Consider the following 17,209-nt stretch of genomic DNA (forward strand, 5'->3'; position numbering starts at 1 on the left):
TGAATCCGAGCACATCGTGACGAGATTACAAGTCGAACAAACAGAGCACCTTGCCGTGCACCACAGTTCACTTCACTTTGCATTACTCAACCCTTCAACTACACTTACTAGACTTACCTCATTTTTGCCGAAGTATATAACCTCCTTATCCCTCTCCGAGCGCGGTAGTGACATCTCGCCTTTATCCTTCCACTCATTATAACCACGAGGTCACTACCCCCATCGCTCAGTATGCGGCACTCCACCGACCCTACCACAGGTAGCTCGACCGAGCCAAAGCCCGACACGATCATCCCTCCGCACTCATCATCTGGCAATAGCAGACATGCGCGGAACTCCTCGCTGCCCTTCTATGGCGGGTCGCCCATGAGGATCACGCGAGGAATCAAGCCGGAGGGAGAGTCGGGAAGGCGAGGGGTGCATCCGTGGAAGTTTCTGAAGATCTGCTTCCAGGGGAGCTGTCAGGCGGGGATGGTGATGAATTTCCTGTGGCCAGTGGTGCCGGCTGCGATTGCGGTGGTATGTTCCTTCCATATAGCTCTTCTAGTCGTATAGTGTGCGTAATGCATACTGGCAGGATAGAATGATTGCTAAGACGAGATCTCCAGAACTACGCCCGGCCAAAAGATTTCCTCGCCATCTTCATCCTCAACTACATCGCCATGATCCCCGCCGCCAACCTGCTCGGCTTCGCCAGCCAGGAACTCGCCCGCAAGCTCCCCAAAGTCCTCGGCGTCATCCTCGAAACCACCTTCGGCTCCCTCGTCGAGATCGTCCTCTTCATGGTGCTGATCGCCAAAGGCGACGGCAGCGTCCAGATTATCAAGGCCGCCATCCTGGGCTCCATCCTCGCGAACCTCCTCCTATGCCTAGGCCTCTGCTTCTTTTTCGGCGGCCTCCGGCGCAACGAGCAGTCCTTCCACGAGGCCGTCAGCGAGGTCGGCAGCAACCTCATGCTCGTCGCCGGCATGGGCCTCATCATCCCTGCGCTGTTCGCCGCCTCGGTCACCTCTGGCATCACCGAATCTACCCCGATGTCCCCCGAGCAACTCGACAGACACGTCCTCCGCATCTCCCGCGCCGTCGCCATCATCCTCGTGTGCGGCTACTTCCTCTACGTCTTCTTCCAAATCCGCTCGCACCACGGCCTCTACGAAGACCTCCTCGAATCCGACGAGGCCAAAGACGTCGACCGCTCCCGCGACCTCTACAAGGCGAAGCTTACCCTCACCGAAACCCTCCTCGCCCTCGCCCTCGCCCTCGCCTGCGTCTCCCTCATCGCCGTCTTCCTCGTCGCGCAGATCCACCACCTCGTCGCGGAGCGCCACGTGTCGGACGCGTTCGTCGGGCTGATCCTCGTCCCGCTGGTCGAGAAGGCCGCCGAGCACATCACCGCCGTCGACGAGGCCTGGGATAACCAGATGAACTTCGCGCTCAGCCACGTGCTGGGCTCGAGCATCCAGACCGCGCTGCTGAACACGCCGTTGGTGGTGTTTGTTGGCTGGGGTCTCCACCTCGATATGAATCTGAAGTTCGAGCCGTTTGATGCGGCGGTGTTGATCTTGGCGATCCTCGTCGTCGGGGGGTTCCTAAGGGATAAGAAGAGTAATTATTTGGAGGGCGCGCTGTGCGTGATGGTGTATGTCATGATCGCGATTTGCGCGTACTTCTATCCGAACCCGCTCGCGGCGGAGGGCCATCATTGACGAGGTGGGTTCGAGTGGGGTTGCTTTGAGTTCTTCAGCGTGTCCATTGCACAGTTTTCTTGCGTCGCGAAGGAATGATACCCCCTTGCGTTTGGCATTTTGCCGACGGTTTTTTCTGTCATGAGCATATATCATATACATAACATCGGGATTTACGACGTCAATGAATTTCGGTTCGGAATGTATCCGAGCCTCTGGATTAGGTACTTGATCATTCACTGATGGAATGAATGAATCGTGTCCACCGCCATCAATTCTTGAAATCAGGACCGTCCCAACTCTTTCGCCGAAGTGTTTAACTGTCTACCCTTCCCAGGGTGCACCTGCAGCAAATCTAGAATTTCGATTCCGGTGCCCCACGATACATGGCTGGTCCCAGACTTGTGGGTGTAACAATATGGAGCCAATGAGGATCAAAGTCAACATTGTTTGTCTCTGACTGCAAAATCTCGCACTGCAACGCTCCAGCCAAACGAAACGACAATGCCTAGTTTCCAGATTCGCCGTTATCAAAATACTAGTCCGCTAGGCCTAGGGGTATACGTCCATTCATAATGGACCCAGGCAACACTGAGAACGATGTCCGATTTCCCGATTCGTCTCCTATTTGAGAACTTCATGATCCCATCCCAGCACCAAGACACTCGTCGCTCAACATTCGGATGTGCTATCGTATGCATTCTGAAAATACTTCGAGGACCACCGACGTATCCATGATTACGAAGTCTGCCTTGGGGGTACACGTCCAGGCAGTAGGATTGGCCTTGGTTCCCGTGTCTGGCATGTTTTCAGGACGGCCAAAGTCATCATCGATTACCGATCGGACCTCCCGTGTGGAGGGAATGTCGTCGTTCTGCATATTGTGTTTCACCGAGAAGCGCCCCTCCTCGCGACGTCGGCCGAACACGGGCCAGGAATCTTCAGTCTTCTCTGGCCCAGCTCAGCGCCGACACACCCGGACGACTGTCCATCGACGATCTAGATAATATCGACCAAACCCCCGTGCCCCCATCACCCGAAATCCACATCCATCTCCCCTTCATATCCCCCCTCCATCTCATCCGGATACACCACCTCCACCCGACTCCCCAACGCCTCCTTCCCTTGCCTCAACATCTCATCCATCTGCCGTTGCATCCGCCGCATCCGCTGCTCCTGCCGCTGCTCCCCATACTCTCGCTCCCGCAGATACCGCCGCGCCTCCGGGGATATGTTCGTCGGGCTGCCCCCCTCGGACCCCGCGCCCCCACCCACCCGGTGCACGTCGAGACGCAGCTCGTGCGCCCGCGTCACGTCCCCTGAGAATGACCGTGCGTGGCCGAACGTTGGCGGCGCGTATGATGCGCGGCCGGAGCGCGAGGTGGGCCGCGAGGTGCCCGATGCGCGGACGTGGGTGGCGGCGGGGGAGCGGAGTGCTGCGCTGGAGGGGCGGGGATGTGCGGGGCGGGTGGGGCTGGGTTGTGCGCTGCGGCGGGTGCGAGGGGAGGAGGGAGATGGAGTGCGGTGGGGTGCGATGGAGGCCGTGGAGGGGTGGCGGGCGTGGAGGGGCGTGGCGGAGGGTTTGCGGCGGGAGATGGGAGTGAGGGAGGGGCGGGAGCGGCGGGGAGGGGCGGTAGTGGAGGAGAAGGGGGAGGGCGAGGGGTGGTGGTGAGCGGGTGCTTTCTCGACGACGACCCAGCCGGTGTTGGTATCGGTGTGCAGGCGTTTCGCGGGACGGGAGGAGAGGTAGTCGTCATCTTCTGAGGGATATTGGCCAGGGACCGGGGTGGCATCGCGCTCGAATCGGCGGATCGCGCCCGAATCCTCCTCCCAGTGGGACTCGTCGCCGTTCATGTCTGGGTCCGCGTCGTTGCCTGGCGACAGGTGATATCCCTGTCCGCCGCCGGCGTGGAACCCTTTAAAGGCGGCGCTACTGCAGAATTGCCAGACCTTCCCGGCGACGCCGCCCACGATCCCGAACATAAACTTGCCCCATCCTCGCCCTGGGGCTGCGGAACCGCTGGGTGAGGACGGCGGGCTCTGTGCAACGTCCCTTATCTCCTTCACGATGTCGCCATCCCACTTGCTCCTAAAGTTGACATCCGCCTGCGCACTGAAGTATTCGTCGCGGTCAAGCTGCCGCGACTGCGCTAGCAGTGGTGTATCCAACCCTCCGGCCAGGATATACTTGGTGTTTACCATCGGCGGAGGGCTTCCGGTTTTCGTGGACCGCGCGATCGAGGAGTCGGCCATCGGAAAGTCGTTCCATGGCATGGAGATCTCGGAGTGGGCGTATGGCGTTGTGAATGAGTTCGTAGAGCGGTTCGAGGAGGGCTCAGGCCGTGAGCGTTTTCGGGAGTAGGAGGTATTGGGGGTCTGGAGGATGTGGGATGTCCGGCCATGGCTTCCGCGTACGTGGGCAGCGCCTTCTCCGCTCATTGGGGTGAAGTAGTCAGGCATTTCTGGCGTGGTATTGCGCGCCTTCATCGTTTCGCTGTAAATGTTTCTGAGGGTATACGTCGACAAGGCAGTTGTTCGACGTTCTCCACGCCACGCAATATCGCAAAGGATGGCAAGAGGCTATTCCGCGCCAGTATGAATCATAGCTGCCTGAAAAAGCATACGGGGTATATGACTATTCGCCTTGTCGAGGCGGGGTTGGTTGCATGTGGTGATACGTCGTACTCGCTCTTCCGGAGCTGGAGGAGCATGAGCTGATCGGAGATCCATAAAATGCCTTAGTGCCTAAGGCCAATTCATGCTTTGGTCAGCTGAGTCAGCCAGGTCTCCAGCACGTGATTTTATGCCTCAGAGCCTAAGGCTGCACTGCAAGGCGCCACAGCGCTTACTCAACCTACATATCGTGCCATTCAACACGACTTCAGCCTCACCTGCGTAGTACACCTTTCTATCACGAATTATACAACAATGCCTATCATGGAGGAGCCCAAACGTTCTGAATACGATACTATACGAAAAACGCGATTCTTTGATGCCTACGATACACTTCCGAAAAGCTCTTCTTTTAATAGTCTTTGTAAAAGAGAGGGAATAGAGATACCTCCATCAACAGGTCGATCTTGGCTGGAGCAACGCGAGCAATGTGGTCTAGCCGCATATCGTAAGACTCGTAAGCTTAGCACACGTCTCGGACAGCCCTCTCGAATAAGCGATTCAGATATCCATCGCTTATTTGATCCATCAAATCCTCTCCATTACCAACCGTACGATGAACAGGGCCTCGAATTCAATGTTAAAGGGAAAACAGTACAACGAAACGTAAAGGAACGGGCAGGAGCCCAACGATTTCGAAAGCCCTACGTCACAGCTATCTCCCCGGCACATAAAAAAAGACGGGTCTCGTTTGGTCAACGAAATAAGGGCGAAACATTGACGAGATTTTGGCGATACGTCTACTTCACGGACGAAGCCCATTTCAATTCTCGAGATCTCTCAGATCGACCTGAATATGAGCTTCGAGATCCTGGGGTAAGTCAACATCCTCAAAATCTCCAGGAAACCGGGTCACTCCCACTCAATGTCACTGTTCACGTCGCGAGTGGTGTTTCGTACGACCACAAAGGTCCACTCGTCTTCTACAACGATCCAGCTTGTCCGACCGTCCCGAAATCCTACAGACCACGCGCCCCTCGCCGATCTAGCATTGAATCAGAAGAGCAACATGCTGAAAACGTCCGAATCTTTCGAGAAGCAGCTGATCGACCAGAGGTCGAATCAAAGCCTAAAGGAAACTCTATGGGCCAGAGATTCTATCTAGAAGAGGTTCTTCCGCATCATATTAAGCATCTTAAGTGGCTCGAGGGTAAATATAATCGGAAGTTCTTCTTTGTTGAGAAAAACGACCCATCTCATGGAACTCGTTCTATGAACAATCCCGTTATACAACGAAAGAGAGATGAAGATCTCCTATTACTTGATTACCCCGCTCAATCATCTGGTCTAAGTCCACAAGAGCCAGTTTGGAGAGCGATGAAACAGGTGCTTCGAGGTGGATCATGGCATTCGGTGGAGGGATTTAAGCAAGCTATTCGGGCTGCCCATCGCTCGGTATCACAGCAATCAATTCGTGGATATATTAGTGAGATGCCTCAGCGTTGTGAAAAGCTCATCGAGCTAAAAGGAGGCCGAATTCGCTCTGATAAGTGGTAGAAAATGAATAAATTGATGAATCTGAGCCTTTCCCAAGCCCTCTAGACGATGAGTAAGCGTCCTCTTGCTGCCCTTTAACATCAAAACATCACGACATCGATCCAAAGTTCCCAACTTTATTTTCACCCTCATTTCCAACTAGCTCATTGACCGGTTTGAAATCGTCTTTTATTAAATATATGAGGTAGCAAAAATCAAGGGCTTTGGCTCTATCTTGTGGAATATGACAGGTAGGGGACATAAGTCATAACCCCCCGTCCACTTGGAGGCTTCGGGAGCCTTTCCTCTTGATAATCAGTCTTTATCGTCGCAGATAAATCGATGGCACCAGATCTTCGAACTGATGTAGGCGAACTGAACTTCCGCCATCTTCTCAGCATCACTAATAATGTTGTTCTCCTTCGCTCATTTGATTTCTTCCTTTCCTCTCCCTCAAAGTCCCCTCCAACTATTCCTAGCCCTTCGTCTGCATTGCAGTCATGTCAGTGGAATCGTCACTAAAAGAAAACATCAAACTTCTTGGTGCTACATAAACTCAATCTCTGCACCCTCGGCCTAACATTCTGCAATATGTGCATTATAATATGCCGATTTCCACAGTCTTCCGCTCACGTGGTCAAGTTCTGTGATAAACAGAGAGGGTGCCTTTCATCAGTTCTCCTACTTTTCATTACTTCCATTCCTTCACTCAACCTTCTACTTCTTATTTATCTCCCTCCCATTCCCCCTTCTTACTTTATTTCCTTAATTATACTTCCTCCTTCCTTCCTTTACTATTACTTTTCACTTTCTTCCCTTCCCTTCACTCCCAATTCTCACTTCCGGTGACAAGTAGCTCAGTCAAGCTCGCTTGATTGAGTGAAACTATAGACCAACAAGCACATTTGCGACATTTATCTCCGGGGACTCACACTTTCTGGATCTCAGATCCTCGTGCTCTCGCATGGATCTAGACAACTTTAGCTGTGGCATGCGTCTTCGAGGCCTCAATATTCTTGAGACCCATCTCCTCCTGAAGACCTAGGAGACCAAAAAGCGCAAAGATATGTCGTGATGTTGTCCGCATGGCAAGAGCCATTTCGGCGAACGAGTTCTTCCCGCCGATCTCATGCTTTCCTCCTGGACCCCGCGTATCAGCACCAATCCCGATCCTCGCAGGGTTGTTCTCCTCTCCGACTACACAGCGAAATCAGCAGAACATCTGGAGTGGGGTCTGGTCGTGAGACGTCCCTGGTATTCGAGAATCCGCGTGTGGATGATGTTTAGAGATAGCGAGACGCCTTGTCTAAGGACATGGGTACTTCGAAATTCGGATTGGAGATTAGAGTGCGGTGAGCTACTGGAGTATGCCCTGTTCCAGCGTCTGGTTTCAAAACACACCTCATATCGGACTGGTGGGATCCTACGGGACAGTATGCAACCCCTGCTTGTGATGGTCTGGCGCGAAGGGCGGGAACCAAGTGGGATGATTTGCGAGTCGAAGAGCTAGGAGTAGGAGTCTATATCTGTTGTTTGTGGATTGGTAGATTCTTCTGTGGGCCATGCTCATCAATCGCAGTCCATTCTCCCATATTGCCGCCTCGTTTTACTTCTCCTCACGCTCTGTCGTTGTATATCCTCCTTCCGATTTCAATCATTTATAGTAGTAGCTGCCTTCTCTGATAGTCTTGAGCTGCGCTCAGTCTGAATGTTGGCAGGCTGGGTACAGAGACCACCCGTAGTGGCAAGCTGCGAGAGGGAGAACTCTCCTCCCCTTTTTCTTCAGCGATTCAACCTTTTCCGCCTCCAAAATCCTTTGTGGTTTCAGGCCATGACATCTTCATCATTGAATGCCGTCAATCATTTATAGTAGTAGCAGCCTTCGGCTTTACTGTCGTCGTAGGCTGGGGGCGCACTTCCGTATACGCGAAGCCTCTGAAATCAGTTTAAGTTCATCAAGAGAAGTTGTCGTTTTCCTTTCCAATTTTTCAACTTCAGTACAGTCAGTCCAGTTCATCGCGGGGAGTTACTTGTCGTTTCCTTTTCAATTCGCAAATCCAGTACCACCAGTCCAGTTCACTTCGTGAACAGAGAGCCGCGGTCGTATTTACTTCGTAAACGGTATAGTTGCGTCATCCATTGCTCTCATGCTTTCACTGTTCCCGTTGGCCACTCTCTCGTATGTTCTCTCTCACAATTAGTTTGATTATATAGTCGATAGTTCGACAACACGGGTTTGCCCAACTTTCAATGGTCCAACCATGCCTTAAAGTCCACCATGAGCGCAAGGCATACTGGGCGCATTCCATCCAAGATACTGCTCTCCGATTTTGCGCACTATAGCAGCATTTGCTTATGATGAAATATTGCGACGGAAATCTCCCAGACAGAAGTCCAAACTTTGTCAGACCAACAGTTGACATGCGAGGGGAACCGGGTCGCTTCTTAAGCTCACTTAATAAAGGATTTGCCCCAGAGTCCTGGGACGAAAACACCCGCAACGAATTCTGGCAAGCCTATCGTGCATGCTGCCATCACACGGTACGCTTGGCTAGAATTATCAGTGACGATTAGCTAGCAATCCGAGCCTCTTTATATTAGGAAAACATATAAAAGTATCAGAGTATACCGAATTCGACTCATAGTTGGAAGTGTCTCTGTTAATTTAATGTATCTATTAATAGATCCATCAGAATGGACAATATAGCAAATTATTTTTATAGTACCGCATGGTAAGTTTCACCGCCACCTTTCTTTCTCCATCAAGTACACAGTTCTCCGCCACTTCTCATGTGAACTTTGGACGTACACTGGCTCTTGAACAGCACTCCCACATCGCATAGAGTTCTTTCGAAGGGGTTCAAAGACCTCTTCAAAGTGGTCCTGGAAGTTCCGCTCGAACACGATCACGGCCTTGTCCTTGATGACCTTCGGGTTTGGTATATTAGTCACCTTGGGTTCAGTATATCCAAGGCACCTCTTTCCAGCGCCGGGAGAACCTCTGGACACGAAGCTCTTTCAGAGCAGAGTCATATCTTCGTGGGCAAGAGACGGGTCAAGAGCAGGGTGCAAGACCTTGCCCAACGGCGTCTAAAGGAATATTGCCATTGTTACTCCGTACAAGGCACAGAAACAGACCTAGGCGATGAAATTGGGGGAGGTAGCCAGTGAACCTGTCAAGGCTCACTGCCTGGTGTGCTCAGACCGAACGAGATTATCAACTTCCTGTTAGAAATCTGGATCTCCAGTCCGTCTCAGTCTCATGAGAAGGATAGTGGCCTTCGACGCCGTCATCAGTAATGTCAATAAGCCTGCTGCTCTTCGACGAGGTCATTAGCAATGCTAATGAGTCTGGTGACTTCGGATTTCTGGTTGATAATATGAAGCTTCTGAACACCAGTTTCACTCGTGGAAGAGAAGTATTCTGTATGGTTGGCTCCGCTTTCCCATTCCATTGAACGAACTCAACTCTCCTTGCTATATGATGCAGTACAGACATGAATTGGTCGTCAAAGATCGGGTCACTAAAATCGATGTCAGGCTATGAGCAGAACGAGACGAAATAAAGCGATGGGGGTCCGGAATACGAGGCGTCGGTCGGGTTTGGGCCTGAGAGTGACGACGACGGGGATGGGCGGTAGATAGGGTGCTGGGGGTTAACAGACCACAATTGTCAGCCATCAACAGAAAGGGCAGAGGATGTCTAAAGAATTGGACTCCCGTGGAACAGAACGAAGATGTCAGAAAACCGAAAATGGCGGGAAAAATATGGTCATGTACATTAGATCGATCACACGTAGGCAACGGGCAGACACTCAAAACTTAGAAGGACAACCATGCTGTGCATGGTGGAGGAGGATCGGAATCTGAGCAACGGTTGAGGGAACCGAGATGTATACACTAGCTTAATCAATTTTACCCATCTAATAGCTCACAGAATAAATGGTGGAACAGTGCATACTTACCGATCCAGAGGCGTTCAGCAGAACGAAATTGATAGCCCAGTGACCTCGAGACACGTCCCCGGCCCACGTAAGGCTGAAACTTCACAGATAACGGTTATGGGCTTTAACCCTGGGGTTGTGCTTCATGGTCATCCATTTCTTCTACCTTGATGGGCCATCAGAGTGGATGAAATCGATGGGCCTGCACACTTGACGGACTCCCCTAGGCTAAAGTTAGAATCGATTCAAGGATCTTAGAAGTCCGCTTGGGGATGTGTTTCGGGGTCCAGGTCTCCAGATAATCGATTTCGTCATCCCGGATAGAATCGCGACCGCCAATTGGCAACGCGAAAGGACGAAAGGAAGAGTAGGAAACCGGAACACTAGGGGGCGCGAAAAGGCTAACGTGACGCTTAGAAAACAATGCCGCACCCCAGATAAAGGAAATGCTTGATATCTTGAACTCCGCATTGCGGAGTGGCAACCCCCAAAGTCTCTGGTGGTAGTGTACCACGGGTGGATGAACGGAGATCCCATCTTCACATACGCGCTGTATGAAGCACGTGGCCAGTCAAAGTCGGGTACCCCTGAAACAATCAAATACCTTCTGTAGAAATCATCTGCCGAATTTCCTATCTTGAAGAGACGTTGTTTGGACACACGAAGTCTCGGTCCCGTGGCGTGGGAGCGCTCAAGGCGAGCCTGCTATGCACGTGGACTGCGGAGTATTACAGATATCCTCATTGAGTCATTTAGAGCACATTGGGAAACCGAAATACTCTCCGGACGATTTTCGTATCGCTGGACAACGGCATACTATCTCCAGGTCTCGAGGCCATGCCACGAATGACGAAATGCGTGGAGTTCAGCTGCCGACGGGATCAACAAATGCACTTTTGACACCATGGTCTGTACGTACGAAGCATGACAAACAACAGACGGCATATGAATCTATCATCATTCAGCTCGAAGTGGGGGATTCCATCCATATCAAAGCCAAGATGATAGTTCTCGAAAATCTTAATGTTGACGTTCAGGAGGCTGACCGGGGATGTTGATGCATGTCTCGAAGCGGCCTAGTGTACGAATAGTTTCAGCGATCGCCACCAGGGACCCTCCCAATTTGCCCTCCTCGAGATCCCTGGTTCTCAACCCAGGAATGATCTTCGGGGATATCTTGGGGATCAGCGCGATTGAGGATGGAGATCGCGAACCCTTCCATCGGGACTTTGGTACTTCGTGGGATCGTTCGCCGATATCCAGGCGAGCCTTATCAGGAACAACTGAACAATGGAATGTTCTGTGGAACAGAGAGATTTAGATCAGTACCATGCGAAGAGATAGGATAGAAAGGTAGGATTGTCCAATTGATACTGAAGACTTGGGGCGTGTATTCTTGATGATTTTGTCTATAAAAGCCGTGTCAACGCGTCGTATTCAGTCTCCTTGTCTCTTTATCCGCATCGTTCAAGTTCAATCCTTCGCAAAGAGTCCTTCATTCCGGCTTCTCCAAGTCCTTCATCCTTCCTAGCCCTTCGTTATCGAAGACTACCCCTACCTTCACCATGCGTACTCAACTCCTCGTCGCCGGCATTGCTCTGGCTGCCTCTGCGATGCCTCTTGAGGCTGCCACGCGGGTCGAGCGTCGCTCTCCATCCCCAGCTACCCCCGCCACACCCCTAGGTAGCCTCATCGACAAGCTCCTCAGCGCAGTTCCGCCTGTCGAGTTCGACCTTGGAGTCGGAGGCAAGCCTGAGAACGGGTCGACTGTTGAGCGTCGCTCACCAACCCCGGTCGAGCCAACTACCCAGCTGGGCAAACTCATCGATGGCCTCCTCAGTGCGGCCCCACCTATTGAGCTCGATCTTGAAATCGGCGGAAAGCCCGAGAACAAGACTGCTACACGTCGCTCTCCATCTCCTGCTACCCCAAGCACTGCGCTCGGGACCCTCGTGGAGGACCTTTTGAGTAAAATCCCTCCTGCCGAGCTGGATCTCGGACTTGGCAGGCGTGCGCTCATCAGCCGTGCGGATATCGCTTCTGCCCTCCCAGATATCATTGGCACTGTTACCGACATTGTCACTGTCATCCTTGGCCACATCCCAGCCACCGATCTCAACCTGGGAGTCGGCAGGCGCGACGTCGCCAGCGCAGCGGCCATTACCACTATCCTCCCTGACCTCCTGAACACGGTCACCGATGTTATCGGCGTCATCCTTAGCCACGCTCCTCCGGTTGAGCTCAACCTTGGTGTCGGCAAGCGTCAGGTCCCCAGTTCGGCAGACCTGAGTGCAACCGCCTCAGATCTTCTCGGCAGTGTTACAGATATCGTTGGTGTCGTTCTCAGCCACGTACCGCCGGCAGAGCTTGAACTTGAAGTCGGCAAATAGGTGCCGAAGAGAAGGCACCGTGAGGCGCTCATGGAAGAATTAGAGAGCATCGGGCAACATCCTTACATGACGGCAAATACGGCGTTCTCATTCGCGATGAAGGACTAGAGAAATATGCTAGGCAATAAGACTTGTAATTAGGAAAATACTCCATGGACTCTTTCTTGTATATTTTTTTTATGAATGCCTGTTTTTCTGGGATGCAATTGTGTGGATTCTGCAGCAATAGAGAACTGGATTCAACTTGATTTGATTCTCAAAATTACCGAAGGCTTTGAAATTTGAATGAATTGACATCATGACGCTTCAAATGGGCTTATTGATAAGGCCCTGATCGACGTTGAACGTGGGGTTATCTTAGTACCTCGGGGGTGTCACGTCGACTGAGCGGCATTCAAGTTGCGTCGCATTCAATTTTCCGAGTTCAATTCACAACCATTGCTATCTTGTAGTTATATACCTCTAATTCTTTCACTTTTGAGAGTTCTAGCATTGCCACTATACCGATAAAACGGAATATGGCAAATCTATTCGAAGAAGGGACCCAATCCCTTCTCCACGCCAGCGAGCATGTTTCGAGACGCACAGTTGGATACTTCAAGCGATTCTTGGATTGGGCGCTACAAGATAACGTTCTCGAAGTCGCAGTTGGGCTGATGTATGTGACGATTTTAGCTGTTCAGTCATTTCTTCCAGTCCCCTCTTCTACATGCCACGTCTCCTTCTCTCGTGTTACATCCGGTGTTTAACCTGCTACGCAGCATCGCTGCAGCCTTCACGGCGGTTGTGTCATCCCTCACTACCGACATTATACTTCCTATTGTGTCACTTCTCCCCTTCTTCAATCGCAATCTAGATGAGAAATTTGCCATTCTTCGTGGTGGCCCGCATAGCGAACAGGGCTACAACACGATCAAACAAGCCCTCGACGATGGTGCCGTTGTATTCGCCTATGGATCCTTCCTCGATAAAGTGGTCCGTTTCATGGTGCTTGGATTGACAATGTATGTCACCGCTCTTGTATACGGCTGGATGAGCAAAGATAACATCGTCCGACACTCGGTGCGATGCAAATATTGTCGGAAGAGGATCAGCGAGAAGGTGAGTGGAATCGATTCGAAGCGGTCGATCCGGAGATCACGACGCTGTGGGCAATCGTTTCTAACTTACCACGTTTTCATAAATGCCAGGCTACGCGATGTTTCAACTGCACCAGCTGGCAGGATGGCAGGGAAGAAATCAACTAATTAACACGTCATGACGGGAACCGGGCAATATACCTTCCACGAATGTTCGATTTGTAGGGGTCTTTTCGCAATGAAGACATCCCAAACCGTTCGTCGTCGCACCGTGTCGGCGAGATTGCACTTTACAATTCACTTGGAAAGCTTATTATCGATCGTCGTTGGGTTCGAAGACGAACAGCAATTTCATCTGAATTGCAGTCGCACGGAGGCCCTCACCGACATAATCTTAAACAATTTATATTGTGGCGCTTGGGTCCAGGTTCTGCTGCCGGCCCCTGCATCCTTCAAACGATTGCATACGAACAAGAAATCCTTGGATGCCATGTGACGATAATGGTCGGTCATGCGAATCGGGGGCAATTAATATATTCGATGGCGCTTGCTCGGGTCTAAGCACGAATAATGTCCAATTTGACTTGACCGTCCCCTCGGCCCCCGTAGTGCGGCACTGAATGGGAGACGGACTGGGCGGAGCGCGGACAAGTTTTCCGAGAACCCGGAATTCAAAGTTGGGAAGCCATGATGAGGACTATTTATTTGAGTCGTCCTTAACAGCAATAAGAGGAAGGTTTATACAGAAGTTGAAGCATCTTGCGTTTCACAGTCCTAAAGTTTGAAAGGCGGGGGTGGCAGAGAGTTGGACGGCGACACGATGCCGACGCTAGTGGTCGGCAGATAGTGGAGCGCCTGGCCGCGGTCCGCCACTCCCCTTCGATATCATCCCCATAATCTCACCTCACCTATTCTCCACCCAAATAACCAGTGTGATATTCTTCCTCAGGCTTTAGTCAGTTTTTTATGCTTCCGAGAGAGCCCTTTTGATCAGCTGTATCGCATATTGGCCATATTTCGAAGGGAGAGGGCCTATTATCGCTCGGCAATCTTGACAACCCTCATCTATCGGCGTTCACCAATTTTGGCTGGTCCTCATGGCAAGCAATCATTCCCTTGATGACTTTATCTCTCAGGAGTTATTACCCAACTCGGTAGATTAACGAAGAGGGCAGCAGTCCTGGCCGCCACCCTACCAATGAACATGCGAAGAATCAACCTGTATCCGTCTTAATATACCAATAAGGTTTGGCTGCAACTTACCCCCAGCATCGCTAGCTAGAAAGGGTTGTCATAACTTCCACGAATCCTCGTCGCTGTCCCATGCCCTCAGTCCCGGTTCGATATGCGTCTTGTTTATACCCATATACGAGTCTTTCATACGCTCCACGCGCTTCCCCGCAATGAAACAACCTGGATTCTACCCCTGATGCGCTCTGTCTCGTTCCTGTTCATGTGGGCTCACTGACCCCTTCTGGCTGCACGGGTCAACCGCTGTCGTTTAACTCTCGCGCATCCCTCTTCTTGCTGCTCCTTCTTCCCAAAATATCCTACATTCGGCCTCGCGAAACGACGCAGTCAGCGTGTTGGCCAGCTCATAACCTGTTGAAGACCGGCCTCATCCTCGAACGTCCTTTTTCGAGTCCTCTGGATGTCGTGACCACTCTGTTATTCCTGTCCAATCCTGACATCACGACCGCGCCTTTGCCTCGGCCTGTGGGGGAACGATGAAAATGTCCACCTCTACCACCCAACACCGACAATAGTACGAATCGGCGACGGATCGCCATCATGCGAAAAGTACCGGCCGCGGTGATGGACCGTTGGCCTGCGCCCAACTTCGTTAATCCGGAGTCGCAGGCCAACAAGATGCTGATTTCCATCTATATCTGCATAATAATCATCATCTTCGTGCTCTTGCTTCGGCTGTACTCTAGAATATACGTCGCAAAGTGGGTCTCCGCTTGGTGTGATGGAGCGAATCGACTGGGCTAACTGGCATTTGCATCAGATTCTTTGGAATGGACGACTGGATGATTGTGCCCGCTGCTGTAAGCCTTCTTCAAATCCACATGAACCTAGATCACACAGAACTAACTGTAGTATAGATCACGGCCATCGGGTACGGGATCAACGCAATTGTCGCCATCGACCACGGCTGGTGTAAGAAGTTTTTAGTCTTTAGCTTAGAGCACGACTGACAAACTCCAGACAAACACATATGGGACCTCCGACCACATGAACTAATGATGGCTCGAAAACTCGTCATCGCATCCAACCTGACCGGATTGTACACAGCCGGTTGTACAAAACTTTCTGTCCTTCTCCTATACCACCGAATCGCGCCGGCATATTCTCGATTTCAATATCTAGTCTGGTTCTTTACTGGACTCGCCATCCTTTGGATCATCAGCTTTACCGCCGCGAACTTCCTGCTGTGTATCCCGCTTCATGCGTATTGGGATCTCAATTACGATGGTCCGCAGTCGTGCTTTGTGGAGGTGCCCTACTTTGTCGCCTTCGCAGGAATCGATCTCTTCCTAGATACCGCCATATTCATCCTGCCTCTACCGCTGGTCATCCCACTTCGTTTACCGAAGCGTCAGAAGATGATCCTTGGAGCTGTGTTTGGGATTGGGATTTTGTGAGTACAGCAAAATCCATCGATCACTACCAAAACTGACGTGCTTCAGCGCGGTCGTTGCAGCAGCCCTTCGGTTACCAAGCCTTGTTCGGGTAACGGAATCATTTGATCTAACCTGTAAGCACCCCATCGCCTCCCTTCGTCCCTTAAAACACTTCAAACCCTTCGAGTATTAACCAGCCTCAGGGGAAATCTACGATGCTGCCCTCTGGACCCTTGTCGAAGCCACCGTGGGCATCTTCTGCGCCTCCGTCCCCGCCCTGAAGCCCCTCGTCCAGAAATACACCCCCGCCATCCTCGGCACCATGGGCAACGGGAATCTCACGGGGAGCGGCCACATCAATAGCGGGATGTACCCGAACAGCCAACCGGCGTTCAGCCGCGCCGACTCGCGGGCATACAGCGAGCAGGCGTGGAGCCGCACGCGGTCGCGAACCCTCAGCGAGCCGACCTACAGTCGCGAGCTGTCGCGGACACAGAGCGGCAACGTTGTTTTCAGCGACATCGAGCGGGGGAAGGGGTCTGGGGAGTTGGAGAGCGTGATCCTGACGCGGATCGAGCTGGCGGGGCGGGTGCGGGAAAGCACCGACAGTTCGCAGCGATTGGTGTCGCCGCGGCGTATGGTTTGATGGGATTCAATGGGAATGATTATGGCTTATGGTTCGATGGATTGGGATGGATCGTTGTTGAGCATTCGGCGTTTTGCATATGATATGATTCCTGGGGTATGTGGATCTCTTGGTTGATGGCATATAGGTATTTATGCCGACTTGATTTACCTCATATTATGGCCAATGTGTATTTAGGTAGAACTATCAATTGTATGATGAAGAATATTACCATATTAACAGTGAAACCAGTCGCCCCTTTCTTGATGCATCCTCATGAACGTGAATAAATATAGCGACGGACCCATTGACCTGCGTTAGAGACATTCTGCTGCTCATCCCGCCGCTCATCCTGTCGGTCACCGCAGTGCTCGTTGCGTAGATCATCGTGCTTGATAATTCGAGTTGGTGCTTTCTGCCTAGTGATTCACGATCTTTCGAATACATTCTGTGTTTCTTCTGCTTCTATTTTCTGCACGCATCACAATATCATGTTGGGTCTCGGGATCCCGGAGTCTATCCATGATTAGATTGGCTTATACCCGCCACCCCCGGCGCAGAATCGCCTACATAGCTTCCCATACCAGAGTCTGCACAATGTTTAAGTCCATAGGTCGATTTCACTGCCCGAAGCACTTTGTTCGGGGCCTCAGAGTATCTTTTCGGTGCTTCAAAGTAGGTCTCTTCGTCGATGTCTTCATGTAGGCAGG

The 17,209-nt window shown here is 51.7% G+C and overlaps 6 protein-coding genes across 6 annotated transcripts; 5 read left to right on the plus strand and 1 right to left on the minus strand.

Annotated features, from left to right (window-relative positions):
- The first annotated feature begins 88 nt into the window (after positions 1 to 88).
- Positions 89 to 1,819, plus strand: P152DRAFT_310724 (putative vacuolar cation/proton exchanger 2). The gene is made up of 2 exons (XM_033675155.1): positions 89 to 519; positions 609 to 1,819. Exons 1-2 carry the CDS (start codon positions 232 to 234, stop codon positions 1,704 to 1,706), a joined length of 1,386 nt encoding a protein of 461 aa, XP_033534865.1. The 5' UTR covers positions 89 to 231; the 3' UTR covers positions 1,707 to 1,819.
- Positions 1,820 to 2,717: 898 nt separating this feature from the next.
- On the minus strand, positions 2,718 to 4,172 carry P152DRAFT_448558 (uncharacterized protein; the record flags this gene model as incomplete). The annotated part of the gene is made up of 1 exon (XM_033678065.1): positions 2,718 to 4,172. One exon carries the CDS (start codon positions 4,170 to 4,172, stop codon positions 2,718 to 2,720), a length of 1,455 nt encoding a protein of 484 aa, XP_033534866.1.
- A 996-nt stretch (positions 4,173 to 5,168) lies between these two features.
- P152DRAFT_457597 (uncharacterized protein) lies at positions 5,169 to 5,582 on the plus strand (the record flags this gene model as incomplete). The annotated part of the gene is made up of 1 exon (XM_033679263.1): positions 5,169 to 5,582. A coding segment is annotated over one exon (414 nt), but the record flags the coding sequence as incomplete, so codon positions are not given.
- A 5,370-nt stretch (positions 5,583 to 10,952) lies between these two features.
- Positions 10,953 to 12,361, plus strand: P152DRAFT_457598 (uncharacterized protein). The gene has a single exon (XM_033679264.1). The coding sequence runs from the start codon at positions 11,344 to 11,346 to the stop codon at positions 12,166 to 12,168; it is 825 nt and encodes a 274-aa protein (XP_033534868.1). The 5' UTR covers positions 10,953 to 11,343; the 3' UTR covers positions 12,169 to 12,361.
- Positions 12,362 to 12,686: 325 nt separating this feature from the next.
- P152DRAFT_465884 (ion channel) lies at positions 12,687 to 13,415 on the plus strand (the record flags this gene model as incomplete). Its single annotated transcript, XM_033680665.1, has 3 exons — positions 12,687 to 12,826; positions 12,930 to 13,269; positions 13,359 to 13,415. The coding sequence occupies 3 exons, from the start codon at positions 12,687 to 12,689 to the stop codon at positions 13,413 to 13,415; spliced, it is 537 nt and encodes a 178-aa protein (XP_033534869.1).
- Positions 13,416 to 15,038: 1,623 nt separating this feature from the next.
- Positions 15,039 to 16,520, plus strand: P152DRAFT_448560 (uncharacterized protein; the record flags this gene model as incomplete). The annotated part of the gene is made up of 6 exons (XM_033678066.1): positions 15,039 to 15,199; positions 15,259 to 15,298; positions 15,356 to 15,410; positions 15,459 to 15,891; positions 15,941 to 16,008; positions 16,078 to 16,520. The coding sequence occupies 6 exons, from the start codon at positions 15,039 to 15,041 to the stop codon at positions 16,518 to 16,520; spliced, it is 1,200 nt and encodes a 399-aa protein (XP_033534870.1).
- Between the last annotated feature and the right edge of the window lie 689 nt (positions 16,521 to 17,209).

Source organism: Eremomyces bilateralis (genome assembly GCF_010015585.1).
Source record: "Eremomyces bilateralis CBS 781.70 unplaced genomic scaffold P152scaffold_7, whole genome shotgun sequence".
Taxonomy (NCBI): Eukaryota; Fungi; Ascomycota; class Dothideomycetes; order Eremomycetales; family Eremomycetaceae; genus Eremomyces; species Eremomyces bilateralis.